This window comes from Neoarius graeffei, chromosome 7, assembly GCF_027579695.1.
Source record: "Neoarius graeffei isolate fNeoGra1 chromosome 7, fNeoGra1.pri, whole genome shotgun sequence".
Lineage (NCBI taxonomy): Eukaryota > Metazoa > Chordata > Actinopteri > Siluriformes > Ariidae > Neoarius > Neoarius graeffei.
The window spans coordinates 51,627,154-51,649,015 of NC_083575.1; the positions used below are offsets into that span (position 1 = coordinate 51,627,154).

General features: G+C 40.6%; 1 protein-coding gene across 3 annotated transcripts in view; it reads left to right on the forward strand.

The window, feature by feature from the left end:
* The window catches only part of zgc:171482 (zinc finger protein), a 227,370-nt gene that overhangs the window by 84,366 nt on the left and 121,142 nt on the right, over positions 1-21,862 (forward strand). For all 3 annotated transcript variants that reach the window (XM_060925900.1, XM_060925901.1, XM_060925902.1), the window contains exon 3: positions 12,569-12,661. In XM_060925900.1, the coding sequence (XP_060781883.1) occupies positions 12,569-12,661 (93 nt within the window). The remainder of the gene's footprint in view (positions 1-12,568; positions 12,662-21,862) is intronic.

Here is a 21,862-nt window from a genome sequence, read left to right on the forward strand (position 1 = left end):
CAAAATCTACAGTTTGGTACATCCTGAGAAAGAAAGAAAGCACTGGTGAACTCATCAATGCAAAAAGACCTGGATGCCCACAGAAGACAACAGCGGTGGATGATCGCAGAATAATTTCCATGGTGAAGAGAAACCCCTTCACAACAGCCAACCAAGTGAACAACACTCTCCAGGAGGTAGGCGTATCAATATCCAAATCTACCATAAAGAGAAGACTGTATGAAAGTAAATACAGAGGGTTCACTGCACGGTGCAAGCCACTCATAAGCCTCAAGAATAAAAAGGCTAGATTGGACTTTGCTAAAAAACATCTAAAAAAGCCAGCACAGTTCTGGAAGAACATTCTTTGGACAGATGAAACGAAGATCAACCTCTACCAGAATGATGGAAAGAAAAAAGTATGGCGAAGGTGTGGTACAGCTCATGATCCAAAGCATACCACATCATCTGTAAAACACGGTGGAGGCAGTGTGATGGCTTGGGCATGCATGGCTGCCAGTGGCACTGGGTCACTAGTGTTTATTGATGATGTGACACAGGACAGAAGCAGCCAGATGAATTCTGAGATATTCAGAGACATACGGTGTGCTCAAATCCAGCCAAATGCAGCCAAACTGATTGGTCGGCATTTCATAATACAGATGGACAATGACCCAAAACATAAAGCCAAAGCAACCCAGGAGTTTATTAAAGCAAAGAAGTGGAATATTCTTGAATGGCCAAGTCAGTCACCTGATCTCAACCCAATTGAGCATGCATTTCACTTGTTAAAGACTAAACTTCAGACAGAAAGGCCCACAAACAAACAGCAACTGAAAACCGCTGCAGTAAAGGCCTGGCAGAGCATTAAAAAGGAGGAAACGCAGCGTCTGGTGATGTCCATGAGTTCAAGACTTCAGGCAGTCATTGCCAACAAAGGGTTTTCAACCAAGTATTAGAAATGAACATTTTATTTACAATTATTTAATTTGTCCAATTACTTTTGAGCCCCTGAAATGAAGGGATTGTGTTTAAAAAATGCTTTAGTTCCTCACATTTTTATGCAATCATTTTGTTCAACCCACTGAATTAAAGCTGAAAGTCTGAACTTCAACTGCATCTGAATTGTTTTGTTCAAAATTCATTGTGGTAATGTACAGAACCAAAATTAGAAAAATGTTGCCTCTGTCCAAATATTTATGGACCTAACTGTATATCCTCTGTCTGTCTTATGGATTAGTAAGAAAACTGTGCACTTACATCTCATTCAGTAGATCTGTTTGTAACTTTGTACCCACACATGCTTATTATTGGGATCTACAATCCCGCATTGCATTGTGTCTGAAATACACGCGCACGCACACATGCACACGAAAATAGCTGAATATTTTTACCTATTTCTTCTAACACCCACAAAGGCAGAACTTTGAAACAGAATTCAGTCACATGGCCAGGTAATCAATACTTTTTTTTCAAACTAGTTTATCTATGAATGAAACATCCACACCTAAGATTCACAGCTAACTTTGTTTTATCTTAAATGAGAAATGCAAAGCAGTCCGCAGAGCAGCACACCATGCCTGATAAAAAAACATGCATTTTGAACACACCAATTTTTAAATCAAGCCGTTTTTCTCAATTCCAGTCACACAACTACCCGAGACACAAGTCTGTACTCCTGACTGATGCAATGGGCTGAAGTTGCTCGAACTTTTCACAAAGCTTGTACAATAGAAAGTTTTTTTGTTTTTTCACCGGAAATGGCTGTGTGAACAGGGTTATTCAACCTTCATCCTGAGCTGCCATGACCTGCCAAGCATGCATTACTGCTTCTCCTGCTGAGTTTACTGGTTTAATACTTCAGGCAAGAACATGAGCAGGGAATGATGTATTCCAAGGGTAATTTAAGGACCTAAGGGTATTCAGAGGACATTTGATAAAATATCATGTAAAAGAGCTCCAAGCACTTGGCAATGTCCATTAATTACTTGAGCAGTATCAGAACATGTTTGATGGAGTGCTAGCTTTCTGACCATTTTAGTGTGGCACCAACATCACTAAACTAGAACTAAGTCTACAATTAGTGTTTTCTTGGGGACTGTTTTTAGTAAATACCCACTGTGATGGACTGCCCATCACTACAGTCGAGTATGTGCTCTGACTGCCACCAGTGAGCCTGGCTCTTTGGTGTTGTGGTCAGGGTGCAGATTTGGCACCCCATAGACCTTCAAGGCAGGATAAGGTGACTGTTCTCTCACTTCGCTACAGATGGGGTCAGAAGTGGGATGGCTTGCCGGGAGGCCATCGGAGGTGTGCCCTGTGTGTGAGCCGTACGAGGGACCCCCAGGATAGGTGGCCCCTGTGTGAGGGACCCCAGAGATGGATGAAGCATGAATGTGTGGGGCACCCTGGTATGGGAGAAGTACAGCTGGGGGATGCGTGAGGGACGCCTGTGTGCATGAAGCACGTGGAGGGGCAGTGGGGAGGGCAGTGTGACGGCATGCCCGTCACTGCAGTTGAGTATGTGGTCTGACTGCCATACCAATGAGCCTGGCTCTTTGGTATTGTGGTCAGGATGCAGGTTTGACACCGCGTAGATCTAGGTTCAAGGCAGGATAAGGTGACTGTTCTCTCACTCTGCTACATCCACCCTTCCTCAAGGGAAACCTGACCAATCCTGTCTGCTCCAATACTGATTTCTGTTTGTACCTGTGGCAGCAGGGGCGTGGTCAAGCATCGGTCTGTGACCGGAGGGCGGAGTCAGGGAAGGTAAGTGGCAGAATCACTGCACCTGATGTTAATGTGTTTGTGTGTCTTCCCCAGGGACCGCGCCCTATTTAAGGAGGAAGAGCGAGAGCAGAGGGAGCTCTTCCCCGAACCAGACGCCGGTTGTGTGTGTGTGTGTGTCTGTGTTTACTGACTAAGTGACCACTGAAAAGTGTGACAATAAAAAAACGGTTAACCAACCTGAGCTCTGTCCTGCCGTCTTCTGTGCTCCGCCCCTACGTAAGAACTGCTACAGTGGTGCTGAAACTCGGGATATTTGGAGCACAGAAGACGGCAGGACAGAGCTCAGGTTGGCTAACTGTTTTTTTTTATTGTCACACTTTTCAGTGGTCACTTAGTCAGTAAACACACACAACCAGCGTCTGGTTCGGGGAAGAGCTCCCTCTGCTCTTGCTCTTCCTCCTTAAATAGGGCGCGGTCCCAGGGGAAGACACACAAACACATTAACATCAGGTGCAGTGATTCTGCCACTTACCTTCCCTGACTCTGCCCTCCGGTCACAGACCGATGCTTGACCACGCCCCTGTTGCCACAGTACCCAACCATGATATGTTCTTGAACTTAATTGGTTATTTCACAAAATATAATTAAATTAAACTGCATTGACCCTCTCCAGAACAAAGCAGATATTGAAGATTAAGCTTATTTCACTGCTTAATTAATGAATTAAGCCCATTTTACCCAACATCAGCACTATAACAAATAAACTCCTGTATTAAGGTAGTCTTTTACCCCTGAATTATGCAGAACACTGTGTGTTTGAAGCAGTGTGGTTGAAGTGCAGTATTTTCTTGAATTCTTCTACTGTGAGTCACAGTCTGCAGGGCACAGGCATAATTTCTAGCTAGAAACATGACAAAATGCAATATTTCTGCTATATTCTGCAGAGTAGGCTCCTAAACTAAATAGTACATGGGATATGTTTCAGCCTGCAGCTCTGTTACAGCAGCAGGCACTCTGTAAGTTGGTGTCAGTTAAAATATACAGTTTGTGAAAATTTTAACTATTACAGAATGCTGGAGTGAACATCTCATTGGATTAAAGAATTTTAAGTGACCATATATAGTGCCAATGCATGTTTGGGACAATGTACCAAATTAAAGATGTTATATTTACAAAGTCAGTGTGACAGAATACGGAAACAAGTGCTTCATGACCTGGGATGTGACCCACCTTAGGAATGTCTTTTGTAAAAATTTACAGCTTAGTAGGCATGTAACGATTCACGCAATTCATGATTCAGTTTGATTTGATTCATGATAATGGGTTCATGAATCGATTTTCCCCATGATATTTTTGAAAATAAATAGATAAATAAATAAATAATTTATTTATTCCCGAAAAAGCAACATTTATTTTCTGATTCTTTATCAACTCAAAAAAAGCGAAAAAAAAAAAAAACCTTTTATTTCATTTTCTTAACCAAAAATAATTATTTACCCACATTTGTAAAGGTTGGAGTAAAATATAATAGCTTTTAAACTAAAATATTACTTTTATTAAAAATGAAGGAAGTTAATAACAAATATGGCTTTTGAAAAAAAAAAAACTTTGATGAACATTTATACTACCTACTTTATTTTCCCTACTTTTCTTCCCTTTTCTTTAGCTTTCAGCAGTTGGGTTTATTTATTTCTCATCTCATCTCATTATCTCTAGCCGCTTTATCCTGTTCTACAGGGTCGCAGGCAAGCTGGAGCCTATCCCAGCTGACTACGGGCGAAAGGCGGGGTACACCCTGGACAAGTCGCCAGGTCATCACAGGGCTGACACATAGACACAGACAACCATTCACACTCACATTCACACCTACGGTCAATTTAGAGTCACCTAGAGTTAACCTAACCTGCATGTCTTTGGATTGTGGGGGAAACCGGAGCACCCGGAGGAAACCCACGCGGACACGGGGAGAACATGCAAACTCCACACAGAAAGGCCCTCGCCGGCCACGGGGCTCGAACCCGGACCTTCTTGCTGTGAGGCGACAGCGCTAACCATTACACCACCATGCTGCCCGTTTATTTATTTATTTATTTATTTATTTGTTTCATGAGTGCTGTTACTTCCGCCTACAGTGAAGTCACATGCATTCCCACTATTGTACATTAATATGCCCTCTGCTGTCTAAACAATGCAACTGCAGCTAGGAAAATCAAAGAGTTTTCGCAGCCTGATAATTGATTCATGAATCGAGTCATTTTTTTATTCCATAGATTCATCTCATCTCATTATCTCTAGCCGCTTTATCCTTCTACAGGGTCGCAGGCAAGCTGGAGCCTATCCCAGCTGACTACGGGCGAAAGGCGGGGTACACCCTGGACAAGTCGCCAGGTTATCACAGGGCTGACACATAGACACGGACAACCATTCACACTCACATTCACACCTACGGTCAATTTAGAGTCACCAGTTAACCTAACCTGCATGTCTTTGGACTGTGGGGGAAACCGGAGCACCCGGAGGAAACCCAGGCGGACACGGGGAGAACATGCAAACTCCGCACAGAAAGGCCCTCGCCGGCCACGGGGCTCGAACCCGGACCTTCTTGCTGTGAGGCGACAACGCTAACCACTACACCACCGTGCCGCCCCCATAGATTCATATCGTCATAAATTTGTATTGTGATTTGTTGTTGCACAATGTATCGTTATATGCCTAAAGTGAAGTATTTTGTTTGTATTTTTGTGTTGGGTCCAGTTGGTTGCACACCTCTGTGTAAAACAACAGTAACACAGCTGGTAGACGCTGTGGAAGAATGATATATTTACAGTACCAGTCAAAAGTTTGGACACACTCATTCATAGGTGACTATTTTCTACATTGTAGAACAATACTGAAGACATCAAAACTATGAAATAACACATGAAGCATATATGGAATTACGTGATAAAAAAGCATAAAAAAAAACCTAAAGAAATTTCATATTTTAGATTCTTCAAAGTAGCCAGCATTTACCTTGATGACGCTTTACACACTACTAGCATTATCTTAACCAGCTTCATGAGGTCATCACCTGGAATGCTTTTCAGTTTATACGTGTGCCTTGTCAAAAGTTAATTAGTGCAATTTCCTGTCTTCTTAATGTGTTTGAGATCAGATAGTAAATAATAAAAATAATTAAATAGCCCTATTCAACAACTGTAGTAATCCATATTATGCCACGAACCGCTCAACTAACCGCTCAGCAACATCCATCATTACTTAAAGCCATCAAGTGTCTTTAAATAAAACTAAAAACCATTGAAATAGAAGGTGTGTCCAAACTTTTGACTGCTAACGTATGTTGTCCTTCATTTATCTGTTGGTTTAGTCCGAAACAAAAACAGCTGTGGATGGTGGAAATGTTGTGTAGGAATTATTTCATCATGTGGTGATAGAGTGCATCATTCCTAAATATTGAGTGCATTTTACATCATCTATATATATGTGGGCATTTTCCCCACGACATATTTCAGGGAAATATTGTAGCAGTGCGTTCTCTCTTAATGCTCTGAGGCAGTCATTGATATGACCGCTTATTCTGTTCTGGACAAATCCACACAGCTTTTAAATAGCGAGTGTATTGATTATTTCAAAATGATATACTGTAAAGCTCCAACAATGTGTCGGCATAAAAAAAAAACCCTGAAGAGACTGTCTTTAGTGTTGATGTACTCAGCTAACAGGAACTCTTCCCTTTACTTCTTAGAGTTGTGCTGGCTGTAGGGCTTCAAATCTCCCCTGTGCATTCTCTCAAGATTATTATGTTCATCAAAGAGGCAGATTTCAGCGGTGTGTGATCTAGCAATTCTTTGATAGCCACATATTTCAATTATATTAGCAGCGGTCAGAAAATGCATCTGCTCACAGTGAACTTCGGAAATTGCACCTCTCTGCAGAAAAGGCCATGAGAGGCAGATATTTAAAAAAAAAATTACAGCTCATCTTGTGGACAGAGCGGTACTCTCAGGCTCTTAAATTAAAATTTACAAAGATATGAATTAATGACTCTGTCACACACAGAACTGTGATGTGGTTTAATACCCTTCTCTTTCTCTCTCTCTCGATTTCTCTCTCTCACACACACACCACACACAGCACTGTCTTGTGAAAACTACTACCCTAAGGAATAGCTCTCTGCTAAGCAAAGTACAGTCATATTACATGTACTGTTTATCAAGATAGTCTATCCAGTGAAATAATAGTTCAGCTGAAGAATTCATGAACAGGATAATGCCTCTGAGTAGCTTATTCCACTAAGTCGTTTTGAAGTCTGCAATCCTGAGCTTCTCTTGATGATTTGAAACTTGAGAAACTTGTAATTATTCTAAAAGTAAAGCACGCACATGCATATTTCAAACTACAGCTGCCAGCCAACTCTTTTGGCATGCTCAGATGTTCGGATCCCTATGAAATAATAAAAGTGTTTGGGTGGCGGAGAGTAACCTTAGTGCAAGTGTTAACGCCCTCAGACTAGCCATCTGGCGGGCAGTACAAAATCCTCATTGTCTTTAGAGCATTGCTGCTTCTCAGCTCTGTGAGTGTGAGAATTGCCATTTGTTCCCTGTGAAACCAGAGATATTGGGCTAAATAGCAAGTCCTGGTTTGTTGGTGTGAACTATTTCCTTTAGCCATCAAACTATTAGAAATATACTGTATATTTGGGGGGAAAATGGATTGTTCTTTCTGGTATGCAGTGCACTGCTTGCTGTTGCTTTCACCAGTGTTGATTTTGACCTGGTTGGCCGTACTACAGTCAGCCAGAAGATCGGAATCTAAGTGAGTGACAGTAAATAAAATTGAGGGCAAACAATTAACAGAAGCTAAAAATGTTTTTACAAACCCAAATCAGAAGAAAGTTTGAATGGTACAGAAAATGCAAATAAAAAAAAAAAAAGCAGTGATTTCTAAATTTACTTTGATTTGTATTTCATTGCAGACAGAATGAACCCAAGATACAGTATTTCATGCTTTGTCTGGTCATCTTCATCTCATTTGTTAATATACATCCATTCCTGGGCGGCACAGTGGTGTAGTGGTTAGCGCTGTCGCCTCACAGCAAGAAGGTCTGGGTTCGAGCCCCATGGCCGGCGAGGGCCTTTCTGTGCGGAGTTTGCATGTTCTCCCCGTGTCCGTGTGGGTTTCCTCTGGGTGCTCCGGTTTCCCCCACAGTCCAAAGACATGCAAGTTAGGTTAACTGGTGACTCTAAATTGACCGTAGGTGTGAATGTGAGTGTGAATGGTTGTCTGTGTCTACAGTATGTGTCAGCCCTGTGATAACCTGGCGACTTGTCCAGGGTGTACCCCGCCTTTCGCCCGTAGTCAGCTGGGATAGGCTCCAGCTTGCCTGCGACCCTGTAGAACAGGATAAAGCGGCTACAGATAATGAGATGAGATGATATCCATTCCTGCGTTTCAGTCCTGCAACACATTCCAAAAAAGTTGGGACGGGGCAATTTAGGGCTCATAATGAGGTAAACAATTAGATAATGATGTGATTTGAAACAGGTGATATCAACAGGCGATTGTGATCATGATTTGGTACAAAATCAGTATCCAGGAAAGGCCTAGTCTTTGAGGAGCAAAGACAGGCTGAGGATCTCCAGTTTGTCAACAAATACATGAGAAAATGTTTAAAAACAATGTTCCTCAAAGAAAGATAGGAAGGGATTTGGATATTTCACCAACAGCGTATAATATTCATATTAAACAATTCAAGGAATGTGGAGGAATTTCGGTGTGTAAATAGCAAGGGTGCAAGCCTAAGCTGAACACCCATGATCTCCAATCCCTCAGACGGCATCAAGAACCGTCATTCTGATAGCTGATATAACCACATAGGCTCGGGATTACTTTGGCAAACCTTTGTCAAGCACTACAGTCCAGAGTTACATCCACAAACACCAGTTAAAACTTTACTGTGCAAAAAGGAAGCGTTATATTAACTGTGTCCAGCAGTGCTGTTAGCTTCTCTGGGCTCAGACACATCTGGGATGGACCATTACACAACGGCAACCTCTATTGTGGTCAGACAAATCAGTATTCCAGGTCTTTTTTTGGCTGTAAGGGATGCTGTATGCTCCAGACCAAAGATGAAAAGGACTATCCAGACTGTTACCAGCAACAAGTTCAAAAGCCAGGGTCTGTCATGGTATGGGGTTGTCAGTGCCCTTGGCAACGGTAACTTGCTTTTCTGCGATGGCAGCATTAATGTAGAAAATACATTGAGATTTTGGTGCAACATAGTTTGCCTTCAAGACAACATCTTTCCCAGGGATATTTCAACAAGAGAGTGCAAAACCACATTCTACACACATTACAAAGACATGACTGCGGAAGAAGAGGGTACCTGTCCCCTCTGTCCCCAATAGAGACTGTGTGGCAAATTGTGAAACGAAAAATATGAGAACTCCATACTGTTGCACACCTTAAGATCTGTTTGCAGGAAGAATGGGACAAAATAGCACCTGAAACACTTCATCACTTGGTGTCTTCAGTCCCCAAGCATATTATGTGTTGTGAGAAGGAGTGGCAACATTATAAAGTGGTAAATGCTTTACCGCCCCAACTTCTTTTGAAATGTGTTGCAAGAATAAAAATGGAAATAAGCGTTTAAAAAAAATCACAAGGTAAAACATCAAATAATCTGATGTTATATTGTTTTGAGTGCAATCCAGGGCAAATATTATTTACAAATCATTGTTTTCAGTTTTAATTTCAATTTCAACATACCATCCTAATTTTTTCTGATTTGGCGTTGCATGTATAATTGGCGACTGATCACTCAGCAATATTGATGGCTGAAGGTGGTTGTTTCCAAATATGCTTTTTAATAAATCACACATATATGGTAAAGCCTAGGTCACAACCAGACGTACGATTTTTGGCGTTTCCCAAATCGCTGTTTTTTTTTTTTTGTGGAGAAAGACGCACGTTGGCCGTAAGTTTGTCTTGCAACCTGAAAAAAACGTAAGCGCCCGTAGAGTTTGTTTGACATGACAAAGAACCTCTGCGGCCAGTCTACGGCTCGAAAATCAGCACGTCACACGCGCGCCCTCCGTGCGTTTCTTGCGTTTTTTGCACATAGACCGGCCGTAGGAGCACTTGCGGCCGGTTGTGACCGAGGCTTAAGCAGCTTTCCAATTGAACTGTTCTGTGGGAGATTTGACAAATTGTGACATTCACAGAGTTACTGAACAGAATTAGTCGCACATTAATCACATTGTGGTGATAATTACACTACTGTTCAAAAGTTTGGGGTCACTTTGAAATGTCCTTATTTTTGAAAGAAAAGCACTGTTCTTTTCAATGAAGATCGCTTTAAACTAATCAGAAATCCACTCTATACATTGCTAATGTGGTAAATGACTATTCTAGCTGCAAATGTCTGGTTTTTGGTGCAATATCTCCATAGGTGTATAGAGGCCCATTTCCAGCAACTCTCACTCCAGTGTTCTAATGGTACAATGTGTTTGCTCATTGCCTCAGAAGGCTAATGGATGATTAGAAAACCTTTGTACAATCATGTTAGCACAGCTGAAAACAGTTTAGCTCTTTAGAGAAGCTATAAAACTGACCTTCCTTTGAGCAGAGTGAGGCTACATCCACACGACAACGGCAACGAGATGTTATTTAAAAATATATCGCGTCCAAATGGGCAACGATCAGTAAAATATCAGGTCTATTTGGCAACGCAACGCTTGCTGAAAACGATGCAATACACATGCCACACCTCTAGGGGCGCTGTAAGACGGTCCCTTCAGAGACACCAGAACAATAGAAGAAGTAAGGACGCATGCCCATAAACTATTATGCGCGAGACTTCATATTAGCTACAAAGTCAGGAAAATCTGTTCGTAAAATTACATTATAATGACCAAATACAATGAAAAGTATTTTTCCAGTCTCACCTGTGAAAGGTAATCCCATGTGATCTCGTTTGGACGGTAAACCTGTTGCACAGTTAAACGCAGCTAATCTTTATTCTCCGCTTTGACCTATCCAATATGGCGGCGAGGATGACGTATGATTCTACGCGGAAGGCGGCGTCTTTAATGGTCCGGAATAAATTGAATGCTACACGTTGATGGATTAATTTGCTCTTCTACGCCCTTTTTGAGGAATGTATTGTAGGACTTAAACCAATATCTTAAGAGGTGAGATCGCTCCTTTTTTTTCCCTATTTTTGCTGGCGGGATTGACTCTGCCCTAAGGGCAGAGTCTCTCTCTCTCTCTCACTTTGCACCATTACACAATAAATATTCACAATGAAAATATTTTGTAAGCGCGTTTCATGAACCAAGTTATAGGATTTGTTGACAACTCGCATCGAGTTCGTTACACTTCTACCCGGCGTGAAGCACTGACAGTCATGTGGTTGTGACGTCATCGTAAACAAATCCGTTCTACTCATCCAGACGACTTCACAACGGCAACGTTGCCAGATCTTTCCACTCTGTAACCCGTTCTCAAAAAGATTGCGTTTTGGGCACCCAAAACGCCGGTGCCGTGTGGACGCCAGGCCTAAATGATAAGCAATTGTATCGGAGTCACCTGAATCCGTTGCCGTGTGGACAGGGCCTGAGTTTCTGGAGCATGGGGTCGATTAAATGCTCAAAATGGCCAGAAAAATGTCTTGACTATATTTTCTATTCATTTTACAACTTATGGTGGTAAATAAAAGTGTGACTTTTCATGGAAAACACAAAATTGTCTGGGTGACCCCAAACTTTTGAACGGTAGTGTATTTCACTGATGCTCATACGTAGTTGTGGCATGGTGGTGCAGTGGTTAGCACTGAAGCCTCACAGCAAGAAGGTTCCTGTTTTGAACCTCGTGGTTTCCTGAGGCCTTTCTGTGTGGAGTTTGCGTGTTCTCTCCGTGCCTGTGTCAGTTTCCTCTCACAGTCAAAAGACATGCACATGGTGGTCAGTTGGCTGCTCTAACTTGCCCATATGTGTGAATGGATGTTTCTGTGTTAGCCCTGTGGAGCCTGACTGGCTCCAGCTCACCCCGACCTCCAGTGGATCAGCAATAATGAATGAATGATACTCACATTACAAATAAGTACATTCATTCAAAAAGGCTTAAAAAAAAACACCTCTACTGATATAAAGTATAAGTTTTTAAATAAATAAATACTCATGCAAATCATCAGGATGTGGTACTGTAGAAGCAGTTTATTAACACAGACACTCAAAATACAGGATCTCCCTCATCAATTTTGATCAGACATCACTTCTCCTGTATCACGGCAGAAGTTCTTTATTGTACTTCTCCACATTACAGCTCTACACTGGAGAAATAGAATGAATAGTGACTGATCGTTTAATGGAGTGCTTACAAATCATTAGTCAAGGTCTTTTCATTCTTGCTGACCAGAAACACTGATAATTTTACTAGCTGTCACTATGGCAGCAAAATTAAGAACCTAAAAGGAAGAATTATTTTACAGATCATTAAACTGAACTCAACTCTGCAGAGATTTATTTAATGTTGATTTTAGTATCTTCAGATCACTGATTCTGCGAAGATGTTGCATGAATACTGTTTGCCATTGTAAGCTATGATCAAATCCCATGTTATTATAAGCATTGAAATAAGTGTTATGCTTAAAAAATGATGTTGTATTATCGATTACTTCCACATGTAATGAAAAACTTATGAGCTTCGTTAAAATCTCATAATTCCTACATTGAATATTCAGCGGTTTGCTAAATTCTGCTATATTCATTTGCAAAAAAAAATAAAATAAGACTAATTCTCATATTGTGCTTTCTGTCTTTCTTTCTTTTCTTTTTTTTTTTTTAATATCATCTACCAGAGCAAGAAACATGCCAACAAAGTGCGTCTATTCTACATGCTCCACCCAGAAGATGGTGGTCCTCCTTCTAAAAGACTGAGACCAGACAATCCGGTATGTTCCAGCACACAGGGTGTGAGAGAATGAGATTGTGTTTTACTGTCACACTTGCAGCCGTGAGTGTTTGTTAACCTTTTCTGCGGAGAGCCACAGGAGCTATTGGATGTCTTTATTGACCTGGATCTGAATGCAGTTCCTTGCTGCTCCTGTTCTAAACCCGTTATCTTGTCAAGGTTGTTTGTACAGTGTGTTCGTGTGTTTTATAGGTAACCCAAGTACATTATCAGAATCTCAATCCATAGAAATTACTGGAGAAGCACAGGGAATGGTTGATGTCAATTGAGGGAGGCGATACAAAGATCTCCCAATGATTCTCTTTGTTCAGAGAATTTAACCTAAACTGTGTGTGACGGTTTAAAACTAGGTTTGCCAAACAACTGCATATATTATTCAGCTGCATCCCATAGCTTTTGAAAACTTTGTTAAAAACTAGGCTGCAAACTGTAGTGAAAAGTAAGAATTTATCTGATAGTGAAATACTGAGTTGATTTTTTATTATTATTTTTTATTTAAACTTATTTTAGTGGTGTGTTGGTCTGTTCTCATGTCAGTTAATGTTTCCTACATTACCTAAAATGTAGTTTGACTGCCTGCTGATTAGGGTGCATCAGTTGCCCTCACTTTTATAAAATCTGATGCATTTTTGTTTGGGTGTTCCTTTTCACCAATAAAGACATCCTGTAAAAATGTTTTGACCATATTCAAAAGTCTAATGGTGGCACCATCAGGTTCTTTTTTTTTTTGCCAAAAAACGCTTATTTTATGTTTTCGCGTAAGGTTTGAATCACAATGTTGGACTCCATTTATTGAGTTCTTGTGACCCAGAGATCATGTTAAGAACCTTTGCAAGGGATTGAGAAGCATTAATGTGATTCATAATACATTTGTATTGTTTAAAAGTATTTGAACAATGATTCAATGAACAGCTAAAACTCAAACTGTGCTTGATAATATATTTAGAATATGTACTAAAAATGTGTATCTAAGATATTTGGTATACTCTATAAGGTGCCATAATGTTTAATGAAAAGTGATCGAAATTTTCTCATAAGAGTCATAAAATCGCAGCTTTTTCCATAACTTTGAGCTCCTGGTGCCACCATTAAACTTTTGAATTTTGTCAAAATATTTCACCCAGTGTGTTTTCTTACCAAAAGGAACATAAAAACAAAAATGCATCATGATCGGAGGAACTTTTCATTTTTAGGGAGCAACTGATGCACCCTACTGCTGATAGTGGTGCCATTGGCAATTATGACTTGCTTGCTTAGTGACAGGTGCTGCAGAGCTTTAATGCTTTTGTACAGCCAACTCCCTCACCTCCTCATCTGTACACACTGCTTCAAAAAATCAGGTTCCAAAGCTTCAACTTTCACTTATACCTCCATCAACACCACTGGACTTGTCATCTCTGAGCCAAGTCTCAGCCGTCACTCAGAGCAACTGCATCATATGCAGTACCTGCACTGCATTCTTTGAGTGGACTTTGAATCCAACATCTCTACTACTTCTACATTTCATTTCTCATTAATATTGAAGGGCACCGGAAATGGTGACAAACGAAGCTCTTGCTCTTTTGTTTTTCAGCACAAACAGCAGAACCTTACCATTATCCCTGATGTTTGAGATCACTGCTAATTTTTTGACAGTATTAAACACCCTTGTAACTGAATTACCAATGTCCCACTGTGATGACACTGTGGCAGACAATTACTAATGCTGGGCTGCCAACTCTCACGCAATGAGCGTGAGACACACACATTTGACTGTCTTCACACGTTCACACGCCATACCTCCGATTTCTCACGCTAGAAAAAAAATCTAGTTTATCTATCTGATCTAGGCTACCCATTGCGTCGCGCCAACCACTTGCGATCGATCAATTATGCCTTACGCACGGCTAAACAGGCAGAGAGATGTTCCCTTCTGTACACACTCCCCTATGGTAGGTGGCGCATCTAATGATGCTGCACTCGCCGGAAGTTGGATAATTGCCTACCGTCAATTTAGAGGAAAAGGAGGGAGAAGAAGGTATCCGAGTTGAAGACGGGTGTCTCAGACAGGTTTGTACATATGCATGCCAATGTGTGGCGTTACTGGCGTAATTATGAACTTATATAAAGTTTCTTAATCGTTTTAGCCTATAAGTGTTGTGAGAATATTTAATGCCATATTGAGAGCTGTGTACGAGGCATGCTAAATCATTATAGGCCTGCTGCCGTGCCACAGCCTCTATCTTCCCCAACAAGCAGCACGGGAGAGCACCTCCTTAGCACACGTTTATTAAGGCGCATTTTTAGTTTGTTTACTGTATGTTATCATACTTTATGACTTTATTTGAAGCCATACTGGAAATGTTGTAAAATAAAGCAAGTAAGAGATAATACACTACCGTTCAAAAGTTTGGGGTCAGTCAGACAATTTTGTGTTTTCCATGAAAAGTCACACTTTTATTTACCACCATAAGTTGTAAAATGAATAGAAAATATAGTCAAGACATTTTTCTGGCCATTTTGAGCATTTAATCGACCCCACAAATGTGATGCTCCAGAAACTCAATCTGCTCAAAGGAAGGTCAGTTTTATAGCTTCTCTAAAGAGCTCAACTGTTTTCAGCTGTGCTAACATGATTGTACAAGGGTTTTCTAATCCTCCATTAGCCTTCTGAGGCAATGAGCAAACACATTGTACCATTAGAACACTGGAGTGAGAGTTGCTGGAAATGGGCCTCTATACACCTATGGAGATATTGCACCAAAAACCAGACATTTGCAGCTAGAATAGTCATTTACCACATTAGCAATGTATAGAGTGGATTTCTGATTAGTTTAAAGTGATCTTCATTGAAAAGAACAGTGCTTTTCTTTCAAAAATAAGGAAATTTGACCCCAAACTTTTGAACAGTAGTGTATTACAAATGCAAGAAGAGCCATTAGCCACCATACCTATTGTTTATTTACAGGGTATTTATTTTTAATTATTTATGATGTATGTAATTGCTCAGTTAAAGTAAATAAAGCATGATCACCTGTAATATCAAAGAACTTGAACTTGTTGTGAATAATTGAAAAAAAAAAAGACAGAGAACAATATACTGAGGAGACAGGGTTTCAAAGAGGGCAAGACAGGTAGAGAATATTTGTCAGATAACAGGCCCTGACGAATGCTCTATTACTAATAAGAAACATAGATAAGAAATAAATTAATAAGAAATATATTAATATAGCTTATTTAAGTATGACCAAAATTGTTAAGCCCAACTTTGTGTGCACATTCCCACCTATGGCCAAGGTTCAGCTTTTTGTGTTTCAATACTGTTCAAACTTAATCATTTTAATGTTTCTTGTAGCACATGCACATTTTGCTTACTGTTTAAGCATTTTATTTGTTCTTTTGCTGTTGATATTTTTCCCCATGCCAATCTTCTGCTGAACCCAGTGGTGGGGAAAGCCCTTAAATGCATAATGAATAGTCAGTGAGGGATTATCTTATTTTTGCAACAGTTATGAAAAACTTAACATTTAGTTTCAATTCAGAAGGTGTTTAGGCTTAGCTGATGAAATATTTTCAAATCTTGCCTTTACCAAGTTTACATTAGACCGTATCTGTCTCGTTTTCTTTGCGGATGCACTGTCCGTTTACATTAAAACGCCTGGAAACGCCGGGAAACGGGAATCCGCCAGGGTCCACGTATTCAATCCAGATTGTGTCTGGTCCGGTGCTGTGTAAACATTGAGAATACGCGGATACGCTGTGCTGAGCTCTAGCTGGCGTCGTCATTGGACAACGTCACTGTGACATCCACCTTCCTGATTCGCTGGCGCTGGTCATGTGACACGACTGCTGAAAAACGGCACGGACTTCCGCCTTGTATCACCTTTCATTAAAGAGTATAAAAGTATGAAAATACTGATGCAAATACTGATGCAAATACTGCCCATTGTGTAGTTATGATTGTCTTTAGGCTTGCCATCCTTCCACTTGCAAGTAGTAAGTGATATGCGCTGGGATCACACACACAGCGGCTCAGTCCCAAATCACTGCTCGTGCGCTATACTCGCGCGCTGTGTGAGCTGCGCAGGGCCGGAGTGCGCACCCTCCAGAGGGCACTCGCTGTTCAGGGCGGAGTGATTTGGAGCGCAGGATGCCTGCGGAGCCGAGCGTATCCGTGTATTGGCGTTGCTGTGTGCACTCGAATCGTGTATTGGCGTTGCTATGTGCACACTAATCGTTTTAAAAACGTTAATCTGATGATCCGCTGATACGGTCTAATGTAAACTCCACCTAAATCTGAAACACAGGTCTATAGGGCTACAGGAACATTGGCAGTCATCTGTAGTTTTCTAGTGTGGGGGCTTTTAAGCCAAAACTTGGTGCTTTTGTTGGCCACAAGCTGAAGGCCTGGCAAGTCAGGGTGTGTAAGAATGTAGGTTTTGTTTTTTTTTGTTTTTTTATTTTATTTTTCAGGACAGTGCACATTAATGAACATATATACATACATGTAAATGTGCCAGATTTTAGCACAAGTGCTAATTTCCATCTGTTGTCCAACATAGGCAGGTTAGATGTATGTTAAACACAAACAGAGTAGTAATAAGAACAAGTAGTAAGAGTATATAAAAGCAATGGAAAGGTAGTAATAAAAAACAGAAACTAAAAGAACAGAGACACAAGGAATAAGCAAACATATACAGACCAGAGACAAAAGAAATTAGCAGATATACACACTTATATAAATACATATACAGACCAGAGACAATAAAGATTAGCAGACATGCACACTTAATAAGAAGGGGGGGGGAGGAGAAAAAAAGAGAAAGAGAGGACAACAATCAAAGGTGTGTACATATTTGTTGATCTCTGATCCACATTTTGACCTGACACTTAAAGGTGGGAAAAGAGGGACACTCTCTGATTTGCACAGGTATGGAGTTCCATAAGGCACTACCTTTTATAGATAATGCAGTCTGACTAAAAGCCGTTTTCCTAAATGGAACCACTACGTCTTTATTGACCACTGCTCGTGTCATCCGTGTTTGACGGTATTTAAAGAATTCCTGCAGGCAGGGTGATGCCAAGCCATGCAGAATTTTATATAATAAGCAAATGTAAGACAGTTTACAGAAATTATCAAAGCTCAGCAGATTATACTTCACTAGAATATTGCAATGATGGTATGATATAGGTTTCTTATCTAAAATTTTCAATGCCTTTTTATATAGAATCTCGACTGGCCTAAGTGTGGTGGAACCCACCATGGTCCAGCTAGTAATACAGTAGCTTAAATGAGAAAAAATCATTGCGTGTAAAAACGTTAGGGCAGCCGTATCTGACATGGCACCTCTAATGTGCTTGAAGTTATAAAGATTAACTTTAATTTTTTTGGTTATCATTTTTATATGTTTTTTAAAAGAAAAATTTGAATCTAAAATAACACCTAAATATTTAAAATCTGTGACCACTTCTAACTTTTCATTACCTATAGTAACCCCAGGCAAAGAGAGCGTAGGGGATGGCTGCTTGGACAAATACAGGCAAACAGTTTTTTTTGTATTTAGAACCAAACATGATCTGTTGAGCCATTGTTGTATGTGTGAGAGTGCTATAGAAAGTACACATGCTGCTTCCTCAGGATTTTTAGCTTTTGTAAATATGACTGTGTCATCTGCATAAAGCTGTATGTCAACATTTGGACAGTGTGCAGGCAAGTCATTAATATAAAGAGAAAATAAAATAGGCCCTAGTATGGACCCTTGGGGGACCCCTACTGGACAGCTCATAAAGGTGGACCTGACACCATCCACCATAGTACATTGTTGTCTATGAACCAGATATGACCGAAACCAAGTTATGGATTGAGATGAAAAATGAAAATGGTTGAGTTTTGATAGTAGTAAGTTATGATTAACAGTGTCAAAGGCTCTTTTCAAATCCAAGAAAACAGCACCAACACAGCCGTTTCTATCCAGATAACATTTGTTCTTTTCCATGAACATGGCCAATGCAGTCTCAGTAGAATGCTGTGGACGAAACCCAAATTGCAAAGGGTGTAGTGGTGTTTGACTTTTATTAAGATAGTCAATCATTTGCTTTAAGACCCATTTTTCAATAATTTTAGAGATGACAGGTAAGATGCTAATCGGTCTATAGTTATTCATATCAGCTTTGTCACCAGCTTTAAATATCGGAGTCACTGTAGACAGTTTCCATGCCATAGGGACAATGGAACTTTTAATGGATAGATTAAACAGATGTGTGAGTGGAGGTGCAAGAGTCTCTTTATGTAATTTCAGAAAGTTAGTATCAAGTCCGTAAATATCCTTGGCTTTAGAATTATTCAAGGCAGTTATGATCTTGATAGTGTCTTGTTCTGTCATTTCTTGGATTTGAAATTTATTTCAAATTGTATGTAATGTATGGCACAGCAGGCCACTCCAAAAATCCACCAGAATGCAGGAACATCTACTAAATCCAAAATCTCAAACCCCCCCCTTCATTGTCCATCTCCAGCTGGACGAACCACAAACAAAACACCAGAATGCAGGGGGACAAGTGAATATCAAACTGAATACAAAATTCCCATTTACCTGTGTGGTGTGCGGAAAAATTTTGCCGTCGACCCCCCCCAAAAAAAAAATCTCACTCCAAGGAATTTTGAAAAGTTGGCAGCCCTGCTAATGTCTCGCAGAAATAACAAAAATACAAACTTGTTAGACTCTCTAAACACATTACAACTTCAAATATAAACATATTTAATGTGTTTCAGGGTAGAGGATTCCTTTAAAGGAGGAGCACTGAACAGATTACCATGTTGCTCCGTCTTCTGAGCCTCACTAAGGTTCATTCACTGAAAAGTGAAAACATGAAATTGACCCACAGTGTGACCATGTTAACGAAGCTATAATTGTGTACAAATTCTGTGCTTGATTATTGAGTTTATAGTTTGGTGACAGTTTTCTCAACATTTTGTGTATACAGTCAAGCCGAGCCACTGCTTGCAACAGTAGATTGCATGTCACCCCGCAGGTAAATTACAGGGAAAACCTGTAGACGGCTGTTTTCTAAATCATAGCTGCCAAAGCTGTCACAGCAAACAGGGAGTTTTGTTTTGGCAATAGCATCCTCTTGTTAGTTGTATAAGACTGAAATAGATAGGAAAGTAGGGGTAACATATTCGAAAGTCGAGCTAATTTGTGCCTCATTTTTGCTTTTCAAAGCAAACGCTAATATCCTTCTCAGCTCCCCTCAGAAGGAGAGCGAGTTGGCCAGTGCAGCAGCCATCAGGCTGCCAGGATCAAAGTGTTCTCTGTATTAAATAGAGATTAATACCTGCTGTTCGTGATATGGGGAGAGAAATTGGAAAAGCTAAAAGTACCCGAATAAGAAAAGAGTGTGTCTGTCTCGAAAAAGTAATGTCCCAGGCCTGCTTCTCTCACCTTCCTCAGGCTACAGAAAGATCCTGAGAATTAAATTAATTCCGTTGATGTAAATCCGTTGAGAACTTTTTTTTGGGGGGGAGGTATGGTTAATGATCTGTGGTCACCTTATAACGTCTTGATTTTTGGTGGGCTCCGGGTTAACACACTCGAGTCTTTCGACATGTCGTAATTAACATTCACTTTTGCGACAATGTTCGACTTATTTGCGGTAGAATTTTCGGGAAATCCCATCGCGTGCAGTGTATAAACACAAGTACGCATGCTCTCCACGCGTGGCTTGCAATCGCCGTTCACCAACCGTACACACTGTTTGACGATACGCATTTGTAACATCGGAAAGACACGTATTCAGGCGGGATATTTTAGCATATCGACAATGGCAAAAGTCCTAGATGAGAAAGAAGAGGATCGAGCGAGGGAGATTGATAAAGGTGCAGGAATAAAGAACTGTTTTCGATGGGCTTGGTTAGAAAGAACACTGAATGTCGAGATCGACAAGCAGACTGTCACAACGAAGCTCGGCGATCACATACGGAAAATAGACGTCCCAGGAAAAGTACTTTGCTCATTGTGTTCTGACATGATAAACTACGCTAGTAGAGGGGCAAGGACTATCAAACTTCACATATACACCAAAAACACAAAGGTAGGTCGAAAATTATTTTGCCTGTTCAGTGATTCATTATATTATTTATAATGTACATTGCACGAATCAATGCCATGGTGTATATAATATCTCATCTCATCTCATTATCTCTAGCCGCTTTATCCTTCTACAGGGTCGCAGGCAAGCTGGAGCCTATCCCAGCTGACTACGGGCAAAAGGCGGGGTACACCCTGGACAAGTCACCAGGTCATCACAGGGCTGACACATAGACACAGACAACCATTCACACTCACATTCACACCTACGGTCAATTTAGAGTCACCAGTTAACCTAACCTGCATGTCTTTGGACTGTGGGGGAAACCGGAGCACCCGGAGGAAACCCACGCGGACATGGGGAGAACATGCAAACTCCACACAGAAAGGCCCTCGCCGGCCCCGGGGCTCGAACCCAGGACCTTCTTGCTGTGAGGCGACAGCGCTAACCACTACACCACCGTGCCGCCCGTATATAATATATATCTATCAAATACATGTCATATATGTGTGTATCTTTTATGAATGGGGTTAGCTTATCTAATGTAGCATGTTGGGGAGAATCATAGTATCATATCTATATTTCTGATCAAATTTTAGGTATGATACCATGTATAACTCTCCTACTTATTGCTCATTTCATAGGGGGGGAATTGCTGGCATGTGCTGCGCGGGAGTGTCTGCCCAAATTATTTAGGCCGAGATGAACTTATAGTTTTTGATTTTAAAAAAATTTCCAATATGTAATGCCAATTGTACATGCCTGTTCTTTAATTCAAAATCACCATCTTGAGCTTCAGATTGACCATATGGTATCTGTATTACATTACACAACATCCTGTCCAGATAAAACCTAGTTAGTACACACAACAGTTGAAAGGGAAGTGATAAGTGATGTTGAATGTTGCCTGCTTAATATACAAGACCTCCTGCTACCATGATAACATCAGAAGAAAGCTTAAGGCAGATTCTACAGAGTAGGCCAGTTAAGTCCCATCTCCTTAACAGAGGCCAGTTAAGTCCCATCTCCTTAAATTGCTGAATTGATTATTTTGATCATTCTATTAAGTTTTTCTAGTAGCATTTGGGGTCTTGGACATTCACAGTAAATTTTA